The sequence below is a fragment of the Petromyzon marinus genome, chromosome 3, assembly GCF_048934315.1.
Source record: "Petromyzon marinus isolate PM22_M1 ecotype Great Lakes invasive population chromosome 3, UKy_Petmar_22M1.pri1.0, whole genome shotgun sequence".
NCBI lineage: Eukaryota > Metazoa > Chordata > Hyperoartia > Petromyzontiformes > Petromyzontidae > Petromyzon > Petromyzon marinus.
The window spans coordinates 20,036,490-20,049,765 of record NC_133669.1 but is presented as its reverse complement, the minus strand read 5'-3'; the positions used below and the strand labels follow the sequence as shown (position 1 = coordinate 20,049,765).

The window sequence follows — 13,276 nt, the reverse complement described above, 5'->3', positions numbered from 1 at the left end:
TGCGGGACTATGTGAAAAATGTCTCTACGTGTGTGTACTTAGGAATGTTATGGTTTTGAGTATGTGAGAGTGTTTCACAGTGTGTTGGGGTGAGCATATAAGGGCGCACGTGCGTGTTAACACACGAGTAAGGCAGTTCATTAGCCAGCGCATTAATGAGCAAGTGTCCGTGTGAGCGAATGAGCACGAGAGTTGGCATGAAGATGTGTGACTGGGCGAGTGTCCGAGTGAGTACAAGTGTGAGCGAGTGAGTGAGTGTGTGAGCGATAGAGTGAGCAAAAGTGTGAACGTCGTGTGTGATTGGTTGAGTGAGCGAGCGAATGCGTAACTGGTTGAGCATGTGAGTGAATGAGCGAGCGAGCGAGTGATGTGTGAACGCGTGTGTGACTCGTTGAGCACGTGAGTGAGCGAGCGAATACGTGAAACTAAATGCGAATGTGAGCAAGCGAGCGAACGTGCGACTCCGCGCGTTACTTGGCGAGGGGCGAGCGCGCTTGCGTGCATGCGGCGCTGCACAAGCACGTGCACGCTGCCCGGTTCCGCTGCACTCGTACACAAATACCTTCCGAGTGTCGTCATCGGCACGCAGATCCCCCCCCCCCACCACGGCCCACCCACCCCCCATCCTCCCAGGATTCACCGCCAAACACCCCCCCCCCCCGCCAATGTTGAGCTTGGACCTCGCCCTTACCCAGGCCGCTAGCGGCTGGTGCACAACGCCCTCGCTAGCGACGGAGGAGCCCCGGGGCTACGGTTTGATTCCCGCAGCTACAGCCGCCCGCCACACCCCCTCCCCTCCTTCCTGTCGTGCTCACAGAGCCATTGCTGTTCTCGAAGTAGCAGTGGCCAGTCCTGTTAAATAACGGTAGTGTAGGATTTAGGGCCCTGTGTCAATCCGCTGCTTGCTGGATGAAGGCCTCCCCCATGGAGTGTCGCTCGTACGGGCGGTTTGACTATACTTCACCGAGCTGGTCAGTGCCGGTTGGTTGAAAGAGATGTGGTCCAGGACCTGTTATTGAGATACCACTTCGCCCAGTTCAGAGGACCGTGTGCTAACCACTGCACCACCACTCCACATCACATCATTATCATTGTTGTCTCTGTCATTGTGACCAGCATCATCATCATTGTCATCACATTGTCACTATCATATGGCAGTCTTCATCACCCTCCATCATGACTCGGGTCTTTCCCTCCACATTTAGAGTGTTTGGCTGCAGTACATTTCGACACTATAAGCAATTGAGTTGAGCTTTCATTTGTGATAGCCAGTAGTCCTTACCTGCAAAAATTAAAAAAAGGTTTACTTTTAGTTTATCATCATCATCATCCCCCCTCTGGAGTCCATAAATGAGCAATCACATTTTGTGCTGTGGACGTACTGCCCGCCCCCACCCCCCGCGCATTTGGAAAGTGGAATTTCCACCGCCGGCTCTGGGGGCCGCCAACAGGAATGAGTGCCAGCCCCGTGTGCTGCTGTCAGCTCAGCGCGTGGCCAACTCTCGCTTGAGGTCCGGACCGCGGTCAGATTTCTCTTGACCCGCCGTGCGGTCCAAGCCGCCCTCGGCCGCCTGGCGTGGCCCCGACCGAGCCGCTGGTGGAAGTTCCACTTTTTCCAGTGGCAGGGAGAGGCGGTGTTTATCTCGATAAGTTCGTGTGTGTGGGAGGAGGAGGAGAGCGGAAGTGCCCAGGGAATACCCACGCGGCGGGAGCCTACTTGCTGCACTGCCACCCACACCCCGGGCAGGTCGGGGGGGGGGGGTGGGAGGCTTACCGAGTGATCCGCCAATCCTGACTTGAATCGCCGGGCTTTCGGGCATGATTCGTTACGACCTTGGCGACCGTCGCCACAAGCTGTCGAAGCACTCCGTCTAGCTCGATTTTCGGGCTGTTGAAGACCTTTCCATGTCGCGTTGTGCCCAGGAGTAATTCATTGTGTCCCCCACCCTGTTTCTCTGCGTCTTTCTGTGTCCTGTTGCCCTGACTTCGGCCCTAATTGCGGCGACGTCATCCGTCGTTTGTCCGTTGGTCACTCGCGCTAACTTGAGTAATTTACGCCCAAACAGAGTTTGGTGTTGGCTCATTCAGACCGGAAAGCACTGGGGGACCAGCGGTGTTGATGATGAGCTAGGCCTGACCTTTAAGCTTTGCCCGAGGTCACTTCTTAAACCGCGTCCAGAAATGTTCACCGTGCTGATTTGGTGGGCTTGTTCCCCTCTTCGTGTTTTGAGTTCAGAGTTTGAAGAGCAGAAGGGAAGAAAAAATGTGGCTTAGCATTGTTCCTCACCATGGTTTCGGCCGAATGGCCGCGCTTTCCACATCTGGTCATGTGAACAAACCGGAGAGCAAAAGCTTCGCCCGGGGCCCCAGGATGGCCCCGGCACCGGCTCGTGTTCTCCGTGTCTATACGTTGTGCACCATCGGCTCGAGTTGCATTTCTGGCTTCATGTTGTGTCCTCTTGTGTTCCATCCTGCCCTCGTGGTGTGTCTGCCGTCCACTCACTTCCCCTCGTGTGCTTCCGCGTTCCGTTTGTCCTAACCACATCCTCTCGTGTTCCGTCTCATCGTGTCGTGGCCGTCTGGAGCGCTCTTCCTTCCGATATTACTGGGAGCTACGCAATTTCAAATAATCTAAAATGAAAACTAATTTCTTTGGAACTGCTTCCCCCCCCCCCAACCATGTCCACCCCGCGTCCTCATCGCATCCCCCTCTCACAACCGCCTCCGTCTCCTTCCCCCGCACCCCCCCCTCCTCCCCCGCAGGTGAAGCGCGAGCCGAACGAGATTTTGCCGAACGCCGGCAGCGTGGCGTCACCTGACGGCGCCGCACTCACCGGGGGGGGGGGCTGCGGCGGCGGCGACACGGACACCAGCTGCGGTGGCGGCGGCGGTGGCAGCAGCGGCCCGCTGAGCGACAATGAGCTGGTGTCCATGTCGGTGCGCGAGCTGAACCAGCACCTGCGAGGCCTCTCCAAGGACGACATCGCGCGGCTCAAGCAGCGGCGGCGCACGCTCAAGAACCGCGGCTACGCCGCCAGCTGCCGCGTCAAGCGCGTCACCCAGAAGGAGGAGCTCGAGCGGCAGAAGGGCGACCTGCAGCTGGAGGTGGAGAAGCTGGCGCGCGAGAATGAGAGCATGCGCCTCGAGCTCGGAGCGCTGCGCGCCAAGTACGAGGCGCTGCAGGCGTTCGCGCGCACGGTCGCCCGCGAGCCCATCGCGCCCGCCAAGGTGGCGGCCACCAGCGTCATCACCATCGTCAAGTCGGAGAACAACAGCGGCGGCGGCGGCAACAACAGCAACAACGTCATCGGCGTCATCAGCAACAGCAGCATGGGCATGGGAATCGGCGGCGGTGGTGGCGGCGGTAACAACAACAACAACAACGCGGTGGTGGCGGCGGCGTTAGGGGTGTTGGCGGGAGGTGGCGGCGGCGGCGGCGGAGGAGGAGGCGGAGGAGGAGGAGGCGGGGGATCGTCGGTCGGCGTGGTGATGCCGCCGGCGCACGCGGCCGCCACTGCCGCCACGGCGAGCCAGCTGCACGCGGCCCACCCCACGGCGCCGGGCGGACACGGGCCTCGCTTCTAGGCCCCGGTGGGGACCGGTGGGGACCGGCGGTGCCAGCGTGAGTGCTGGGGACAGAGGGGTGGAGGGAGAAGACTGAAAGACGCTAGCGCGGAGAGCAGGAGGATGGGGGTGGTGATGATGATGATGATGGTGGTGATGATGAGCTACTCGGTTGACCCTGTGACACCTGGGTCTGTCCTGTGACCTCCTGCTGGCTGGCGAGCCTTCGCCGCCCTCACGTGGCCTCAAGGTGCACCTAGCCTGGCGCGCGGGTGGCGTGTTGCTACCGCATCGTGGTGAACGGCGGCTGCTGCTGCTGGTTTTGTTTGATGGTGACGACGATGGCGGCGGTGGTGACGACGACGATGATGATGATGATGAGAAGAGGGGCTAAAACAGATGGGGTCACGAGGGTTCGAGAATGTGGTCTGCACGGGGAGGTCGTTGAGTTGGCCCTGAGAGGGTCTGCGATGGATCTCAACGAGCTCTCGAACGAGCCACAGAGAAGGTCTGAATTGGGTCCCAGACTGGGGCACAAGCAGAAGGGGGTGTGGGTGGGTCCTGCGCAATGGCGCCGTGGAGGGGTAACGGATGACGCCGTAAAGGAATGCGAAAGGGTGGGCCTGAGTGGAGGTACTAAAGCCTGTGGGCCCTGGCGGTGGGGGTGCGTGGAGGGGGGGGGAGCTCTGGATGGAATGAGGTACCAAGGGTTCCTGAAGGGAATCTCAAGGGGCCATGGAGGGAGAAGTGAAAAAGGGGCCCGGGAACGGAGAAGCAAGTGGTCCCCGCGATGGTCATCGGTGTGAACATTCCACAACTGCCCTCACGACGCTGGCCCCCACGGCCGGGGTGCAGAAGCGGAACTTGGAGCCGCCGGTGGGAGATGTCGATATTTAAAAAAAAAAAATCTTGATTGTTATTTTTATTATTATTTATCGCCCCTCTTTGGTTCGTCCGCGTTTTATTTTGCGTCACCACACCTTGACCGCCGAATTCGCCCCGGCCCGGCCGGTTTGCGGCGAGCGGCAGAATCGCTTTAGCCGTGTGCGATCGCGGAAATAAAAAAATATATATATTCCGCTAAAATTTTATCGATTAGCGACAACATGACAAGAAACTAAAACGCATCAGCAAACAGTCCAGCACTTGTACACGTGACCGATACCTCCGCGGTATTTTAAAGGTTTTTATACGAGTGTGTGTTCATTATATTATTTAATTATTGTTTTTGTAAGTTTTAGTTTTTATACGCGTTTATTTATTCGTACTTGTAAGGCCAAGTCGAGTGGATTTTGCCCGCCCCGGGCATGTCAGTGTCTCTACCAGTTGATGGTGGTGAGAGGCGGTGAGGGGTGGTAAGGGAAGAGTGAGTGAGGAGCTGGTGAACACCGATAGGCACGATGCGTCTGGGAGCGAGTATCCCTTGTCCTCTACCGTCCCGTAGCGCAAACAGACCATACGGCTAATTAAGATGCGGTCCGTTAATCATCATCACCCATGGTCTGTCCATTGCTGGATGAAGGACTCAAGCCTTTACGGTCTCGCGATACCACAGTTTCGTCTCGCTCATTAATCAAATCCTGTTAAGTAAAGCTGGAGGCGTGTGCCGAATCCAACCACGTGTCTGCAGGCAACCAATCGCGGAGCTGTCACCGACCAGCAAATGAAACCCGAATTTCAAAACGATGAGTGGTGTTTCCGGAAGGAGATGCATTCTGTTTCCGCGTTTGCAAAAACAAATACGGTACAATTTGCAGCATTTTAGTGCAGCAGCAGCAGCAGCTGAAGAGTGGCTCAGAAACGGGAAGAACAGGCAACGCAAGCAGCAGGGAAACTCGCTGCCACACGCAAACCCTGGCAGCGTGCGTGCTGGTGTTCACGAGACCTCCACTCTGGACTCGACCCCCCTCCCCATCCTCCTCTCTCTGCCCCCCCCCCTCCACCCCCTCTCTCTCTCTCTCTCTGGCACCTCTCGCCCCCCTACCACCGCCTCTCTCTCCCACCGCCCCGACTCGGCAAATCGCCCGTGAGCGCAAGAAATGAAAGAAAACGCACGACAGCATGCGGCGGACGGGAGCGGCGAAACGTCCGGCGGCTCAGATCACCGCGTGGGACGGGTTGTCACCGACGCCTCGGGTGGCGGGGAGGGGGGCGACAGGGGGGCAGGGCGGCTGAGCTGACCTTCACCGTCAGAATTTTTTCGAGAGGACGAAAAACAACAACCCACAAAAAAAAAACAACCAGAAACCGTTGAAGTTGGAAAGGAAGAGGAACGGCTACGAACACCGCGCAAAACTTAAAAAATGCAAAACATTTCAACGATTGCGGCGGCCGCTGACGCAAAGCACTTAGACGACGCTGTCAGGTCGATGGAGGAAAAAGTTTATTTTTATTTACGTCGTCGTCCGTGATTTTGTGTCGTGATGTTTTAATATTGCGCCCCCCCCCCCCCGCGTGACGCACTTCCCATGACCCCCCCCCCCAACAGCCCCGCTCCGTGCCCCCCTTTTATCTTTGTCGCAGATTTAATCGTCCCCCCACTCCCAACAACTTTCATGCATCAGACAGAAAGAGAAAAGTTAGGGTATTTTTATATAATATATATTATAGATGACGATCCCGTTAATTTTATATAGCTATTACATGGATAGTGAAACAAAGTTGTATTTTTGTGTGCGTGTACGTGTCCGTGTGCGTGCGTATATATGTGTGTGTGTGCGTGGATTTAGTAGAATATTTTAATTATTTAAATTAAAGAAAAACTACAAAAATGAACGCAGAATTCCATTACAAATCGAGGAGTCGAGAGCAGGAGGAGCGGTGGAACTGTGGGGTGGACACACCGGTGTCATCCTGGTGTCATCCTGGTGTCATCCTGATGTCACTCATCCTGGTGTCATCCTGGTGTCACTTATCCTGGTGTCATCCTGGTGTCATCCTGGTGTCATCTTTCCCGGTGTCACTTATCCTGGTGTCATCCTTGTGTCATCCTGGTGTCATCCTGGTGTCACTTATCCCGGTGTCACTTATCCTGGTGTCATCCTGGTGTCACTTATCCTGGTGTCACTTATCCTGGTGTCATCCTGGTGTCATCCTGGTGTCATCCTGGTGTCACTTATCCTGGTGTCATCCTGGTGTCATCCTGGTGTCACTTATCCTGGTGTCATCCTGGTGTCATCTTTCCCGGTGTCACTTATCCCGGTGTCATCTCAGTGCCACTTACCCCTGTGCCACGTTTCTTGGTGTTGTGTTTGTGTCGGGCGAGATGCTCGCAGCGGGAACGCACTTGTTGAAGGGTGGTTGGGATGGGTGGGTGCAGGAATCGTTAAACCTCGTTTCTCGGCTCGTTAGTTTCTTGTTTTTAAGTCGAGTCGTCGCCTTCATTGCCCAAAGCAAGAATCACGAATTCCCGCAGGAAGGCCAACGCTGTAGATTTGTCGGTTTTGCAGCCGTGCAGCCTGTGGATACAAAGAAAAAGATCCCCCGTATAGCCTTAACAGACTGTTGGGGCAAGTGCTGCTGTTAGCGAGTAGCACCTATGAAGGCCACACACACACGATATACACACAGTATGCACGCAGTATGCACACCTGCATCGTGTTGGCTTCAGATGATCCAGGTGCTGTATCCGGTTGAAGGTTTAAGATATGTCTATTGAGGGTTTGTGTGGCAACAGAGGATGTGAAAGTCTTCAGATGGTAATATTTGGCAGGAGTTCATAGAGCAGAGCTTAGAGGGAGTTCGTAGAGCAAGGAGGCCATGAATTGATTATGGAGATGGTTGATTGATTGGGGAGTTAATCAATTGAGAAAGGCGGTGATGGGATGATGATGGAGGTTGTTGATTGATTATGGAGTGAGTTGATTGAACATCGGATTTATGGGATGATTATGAAGTTCATTGATTGTCCGTGGAGTTCATAGCATGAACAAGGGAGGCAGGCCATTTCTCTTGATCGTGGTTCTCAATTGAATCACCCCCCCCCCCCCCCGAGTGGCTCGCTATAACGGAGGCTGCACACGTTTTGATGGGTCGTCCAAGACACAAGACCGTGTTAGTTCAGGAAATTCAGAATGGCCGTGTCGGGGACACTTGACTAGCAGGCAGTGCCGAGAAGCTGGGTTTCCAATCGCGGTGGTAGCTGCCCGGTGATTAGACGGAGCGCTGATCTCGTCCCAGACACCGATAATTGTCGGTAATTGAAACAACAGCTGCCATTCGCCACTAATCTAAAACTAAACTGAACATTTTTATTTTGCCAGGTAAGGCACCACTGAGCGATATAGTTCTATTGCAGATGCGACCTGGCCACAAATGATATCTCAACGAAGTGGCTTATTGATGTGGAAATGTATAGCAGCCAAGTCCCCTAAATGCGTGATGTTGATTCAAAATGTAGAGGGGGGGGGGAACCGGAGAACCCGGAGAAAAATCCACACAACCACGGGAAAGAGAACACGCAGACTCCACTAATGGGCGGTGACGTCCCCACAGCGCTTGTGCCAGGGCAGGTGCGGAACCCAAGCACAAAAAGACAAAGAGCGGCGGGCCAAGCGACCTCCCAAACAGAGGATTGCGGTGTAACAACACAGGGTGGTGCACCGTTCTCTGCTGCAACAGTTCTGCATATAGAACTGCGGGTTTTGACACGTGGCTGGTGGGTTTCTGTTGCTGATAGGATTTGCGATCGATTTTTGTTGGGGGGTGGGGCGGGGTGGAGAGTTAAGGCCACGAAATTATTCTGCCTAAAATGAATGTTGTTAAGACCCTCTACCACCCGACATAACCAAGCAAATGAAAGTGTGACGTGCGCAAGTGTTGAGCTGCGCGCCAGTTATTGTTATACATTATTTTTGACGGTTCGCTCGCTACTGCGTCGAGCATCCTCAGGACACCATCCAGAGACCCAGGCAGAGTTGACCGTGTCGCCTGGCCCCGGTGTGTTTCTCCACTTGAACCACGCCGACACACACACACAGCAACACAGCGTGCACGTTATCGGGAGAGAAAGAAGTCAAATATAATCCGCGACGGAAACGGAGCAGTCGTTCTTGGGCGAGTGCCCTCTGCTGGCTGGCGAGAGTGTCGATTGAACCAAGGCCTGTGACCTCCGTGACCCAGGCCTGTGACCTTTGGAAAAACAACAGCAGCGTCATGGCTAAGTGGCTGTGGAGGTGGCAGCAGGGGACACCACGTGGAGAGTGCAGCTGCGGGAATTCCGCGTGGACTCCCCTACCCAGAACCTCCCTCTCAGCTCCTCCTCTGTTCCACCAACCCCACCTAGACCACCCACCCCCCCCCCCCCCCCCCGGTGTCCCTCAGCTCTTCTCGCGTCCCAGCAACCCCGAGATCGTTCAAACCGCGCCAAAGTTAGCGATGATGCGGAGCAGACGGCGGGTGACTCACGTCGCTGTGAAGATGTGCGTTCGTGCTGCGTCGTCTCGCGTGCGGTGGTGGTGGTGGTGGTGGTGCAAGTGGCTTCGTTTACCTCGCGCTGCCTTGACCCCGTCTCGCTCCCTGCCGGCCTCTCCGGGGCCACACGCTCCGCCAACCGCGGAGGATCAGCCGTGCCCTCGTCAGTCTCGCACTACCACGTCTTCCCTCGCTCGCTCGCTTGCTCTACCGTTAGCTTGCCAAGACTTGATACCCTACCCTGTCTTAACCATGGCTAACCCCACCTTACCATCACTGAGGCTACCCTACCCTGCCTTAACCATGGCTAACCCCACCTTACCATCACTGAGGCTACCCTACCCTGCCTTAACCATGACTTACCCCACCTTACCATCACTTAGGCTACCCTACCCTGCCTTAACCATGACTTACCCTACCTTACCATCACTTAGGCTACTCTACCCTTCCTTACCCATGACTTACCCCACCTTACCATCACTTAGGCTACCCTACCCTGCCTTAACCATTGCTAACCCCACCTTACCATCACTTAGGCTACTCAACCCTGCCTTAACCATTGCTAACCCCATCTTACCTTCACTGAGGCTACCCTACCCTGCCTTAACCATGGCTAACCCCACCTTACCATCACTTAGGCTACCCTACCCTGCCTTAACCATGGCTAACCCCACCTTACCATCACTTAGGCTACCCTACCTGCCTTAACCATGGCTAACCCCACCTTACCATCACTTAGGCTACCCTACCTGCCTTAACCATGGCTAACCCCACCTTACCATCACTTCGGCTACTCAACCCTGCCCTAACCATGGCTTACCATGCCCATGACTACACAACCCTACACTACATACCTACCCAACCTTATTTACCTCCTGTACTTTACCCAACTTATCCTGTCTTGCCTTACTCAACCTAAGCGTACCTTACAATAACTCTTCCGTTACGTATCATGCTTTTACTCTTCCTTGTGTCAGCCAATCTTAAATGTAGGTTACCCCGCTGAAAACGACCATAGCCACCACTCACACAACCACCACCACCAAACCCTCCAGCATGACGAGCACGAACCCCGCTCACCCACCACGCGTGCAGCCAGAGTATGGACGTTGTGCACACACACACGTACCCATGTATTATACACCACGCGTGTGTACACACGTGCACATACATGTATGTGTACAAGTGCATAAATACAAGACAAAGATCCACCCGGTATTGCCTTAACATACGGTTTTTGGACAAGTGCTATTTACGAGAGCACCTATGAAGGCCAGGTACTTACTTGAGGCTGAGTGGACCTAGCGGAGCGCCAGGACCGGTTCAGATAATCGTCACCACTGTTGGCCGTGAGCGGGAATCGAACTCGGGTAGCCGGGTTCGTAACGCTGACCGCGCAGACGCACACGCGTGTACACGTGCACGCGTGTACACGTGCACGAGTGTACACACACGTGCACGAGTGTACGCACACGCGTGTACGCACACGTGCACGCGTGTAGAGTTACATGAATGCACGTCGGCACACGTACAATTACAGTATAACACGATCACTGTATTTTCAAAACAAAGAAAAAGGTATCCCGTGTAGCCTTTAACAGACTTGGGGCAAGTGCTTTCAGCGAGTACCTGTGAAAGCCGGCACGGCACGTGCTCTGTACACACACACACATACAAATATATACGTGCATGTTACAGAATCATATGTTCTTTGGGTCTTTCGGTAAAGTCACCTAGATGTGTTCAAAGAACCCTGCAGTCACGAAAGCTTTAAGTCAGAATCATATACTTGAACACATAAAAAAGTACATCCGTGTACACACGCACTAAATATATATCACGCATGGGCCTAAACGCACACACACAGAATATCCACTTGCACCCTGCCTGTTACATTCAAATCAAAACAAAGTTAGCATTCTACTGAAGAATATATGTCGAGCATTGATTGACAGGTGTACCTGTGCACACACGTTTGTGTGTGTGTACACAGTCTACGTACACGCGTCTACACAGATGCAACATACCTGTCAACCCATACGGTTTATCCGTATTCTTGGACAGGGAAAATTAGTACAAAATAATAAGGTCTATTTGTGTTTCCCTTTTGTGATGGGACTTTGTAGGATGAACGTTGAGATCGAAAGGGGACACGGGGGGGGGGGGGGTGGGCCAATAAGGTTTGAATTGGTCTGTAATAAGGCAGAGCACTGATAAGGGTTTGACAGGTATGGATGTACCACGCGTGATATGTCACCGCGCTGTGTTATACATTTGTGTGTGCCAGTGGGGTGGACACACAGCGTTCGACTCCACTTCTTGAGAATCCATTACAGAAACCTCATCCACCACCACCACCCTTCCCTCCCTCCTCGACAGTCGTACACTGTATGTATTCCCCCCCCCCCCCCCACACTTAAATCCCCGCCGACTTGATTTCTTTCGGACTCTGTCTCTTATCAGCTATTCGATTTAACCTCCTATCAAACCAGCCAGTATCTCTGAATCCGCGACACGTCCAGCCCACAATCGCGGATTACAGGAGTTTTACTGTATCATGAATTATTATTATTATTATTATTAAATAAATTCAATTATTATTATCATTATTTGTACAATTTCAACAGCTTTGTTGACCGCGCCAGGAGATGGAATGTTATACAGAAAAAAAAAACAATTGAATTATAATAAAACAAAAGAGAGAATTTCAGTATTTATTGCATAAATTATTTTTTTATTACAATGACAACATTTGTTTTCGTATCGTGTGTCTTATATTCGTTGTCCTATTATTTAGCACCATCGTTGTTATAATTATCACTGTATTATTCGTATTAACGTGGTTATTATTAATATAATTGTGTGTGTTGTTATCAATTGCTAACAATGCGCTATTTCCCCGAGTAAAGGCGCGCGCGTGCCGAGTGTTCCGTAAGGCAGAGGAGCAGTGCGTAATTTATTGTTGTAAATACGGTACTCGTAGTTCAGTCACTATAATACACCAGTCATTCTTTTCTACACGCACTTATTATTATTAAAGGCGGCTTTCTATTGCTCACGTGTGTGTACGGGAGAGTGTGTGTGTGTACAGGTGTGTGTGTGTGTACGGGAGAGGGTGTGTGTGTGTGTACAGATGTGTGTAAACATCGCCACTGGGGAGACAAAGGCGGTCGGGCGTGGTTCTGGTCACCCACCCCATCGTGTGCCGTTCCTGCCTTCACCTGGGACTCGCTCACAACACTTGCCCCAAAAGTCTGGCTGGGCTACACGGGGGATCTTTGTCTTTAGTGTTTGGGTACCGTAGTGTTGCGGTTCGTGCGCTGCGCTACGAACCCGGCGACCCGAGTTCGAGTCCCGCTCACGGCCAACAACACCGGTAACGATTTCCTGCACTGGTCCTGGCTCTCCCCTAGGTAGACTCAGCCTCAAACGAGTACCTGGTGCGGCGTGTAAAAATCGTCCACTGGGGGAGACAAAGGCGCTCGAGCCTGGTGCTAATTACCTACCCCCTCGTGTCCCGTGCCGACCAATGAACTTCCCCAAAACAATCTTTTGATTTTAAGCTTTCGTGACTGCAGGAATCCATACTCTCTGGTTCTTTCGGTAAGTCTATTAATGCTATACGGGGGATCATTGGACACATTCAGGATGACCTGTCTACGATCCATCGGGGACTTTAACTGGAACGGATTGTGTGAGGAGCTCAGATCCTTGAAAAATCTGGGACACAGTCCCATTCGTGAGCTCCTCCGGCAGGCAGGGCTGCGTTTGCTGGGTCTTGTAGCCCGCATTCAAAGCCACCAGGATGCCCAAGCGGCTTCTGTTTGACCGGAATCGAGGGGGCTAAACGGGCACGGCACGGGCTGGAGAAGAGATGGACCGATGCGGTGCAGGAGGATGTTGAGGCTGAGCTTGTCCGGATCAGGCTCTGTGGAGGATGCTCGTGAAGGACGCTGCTACTGGGCAATTGGAGGCAGCCGCCCTCTCAACAACAACGGAGGGCAGAGTATCAGCGCCAGCGCTCACAACAACGAGCGGATCGGGCGGATAAAACGCAGAAAGTTGGCACAGTAGGGGGCGGGGAGCTGGCCGATCTGCCAGTCGTCTCAGTCGGTCAACCCATGGCACCTGGGTCTGCCCCGTGACCTTTCAGCGAGATATCGACACTTCGCGTAGCCCCAAGGTCCACCTAGCCTGGCACAAGCACCGTGGCGAACCGGCGTTTGTTGTTGTGGTGTTGTATTTGTGTGTGAAATGGTGTCTGTGTGTGATGGAGGTAATGCACGTGTTGGTACAGTGG

At 53.6% G+C, this 13,276-nt stretch overlaps 1 protein-coding gene across 3 annotated transcripts in view; it reads left to right on the top strand.

The window, feature by feature from the left end:
* LOC116958264 (uncharacterized) overlaps positions 1-12,034 on the top strand; it is a 40,767-nt gene extending 28,733 nt beyond the window's left edge. For all 3 annotated transcript variants that reach the window (XM_076052397.1, XM_076052388.1, XM_076052393.1), the window contains one exon: positions 2,764-12,034. In XM_076052397.1, coding sequence (XP_075908512.1) covers positions 2,764-3,585 — 822 coding nt within the window. In that variant the 3' untranslated portion in view covers positions 3,586-12,034. The remainder of the gene's footprint in view (positions 1-2,763) is intronic.
* The last annotated feature ends 1,242 nt before the right edge of the window (positions 12,035-13,276 follow it).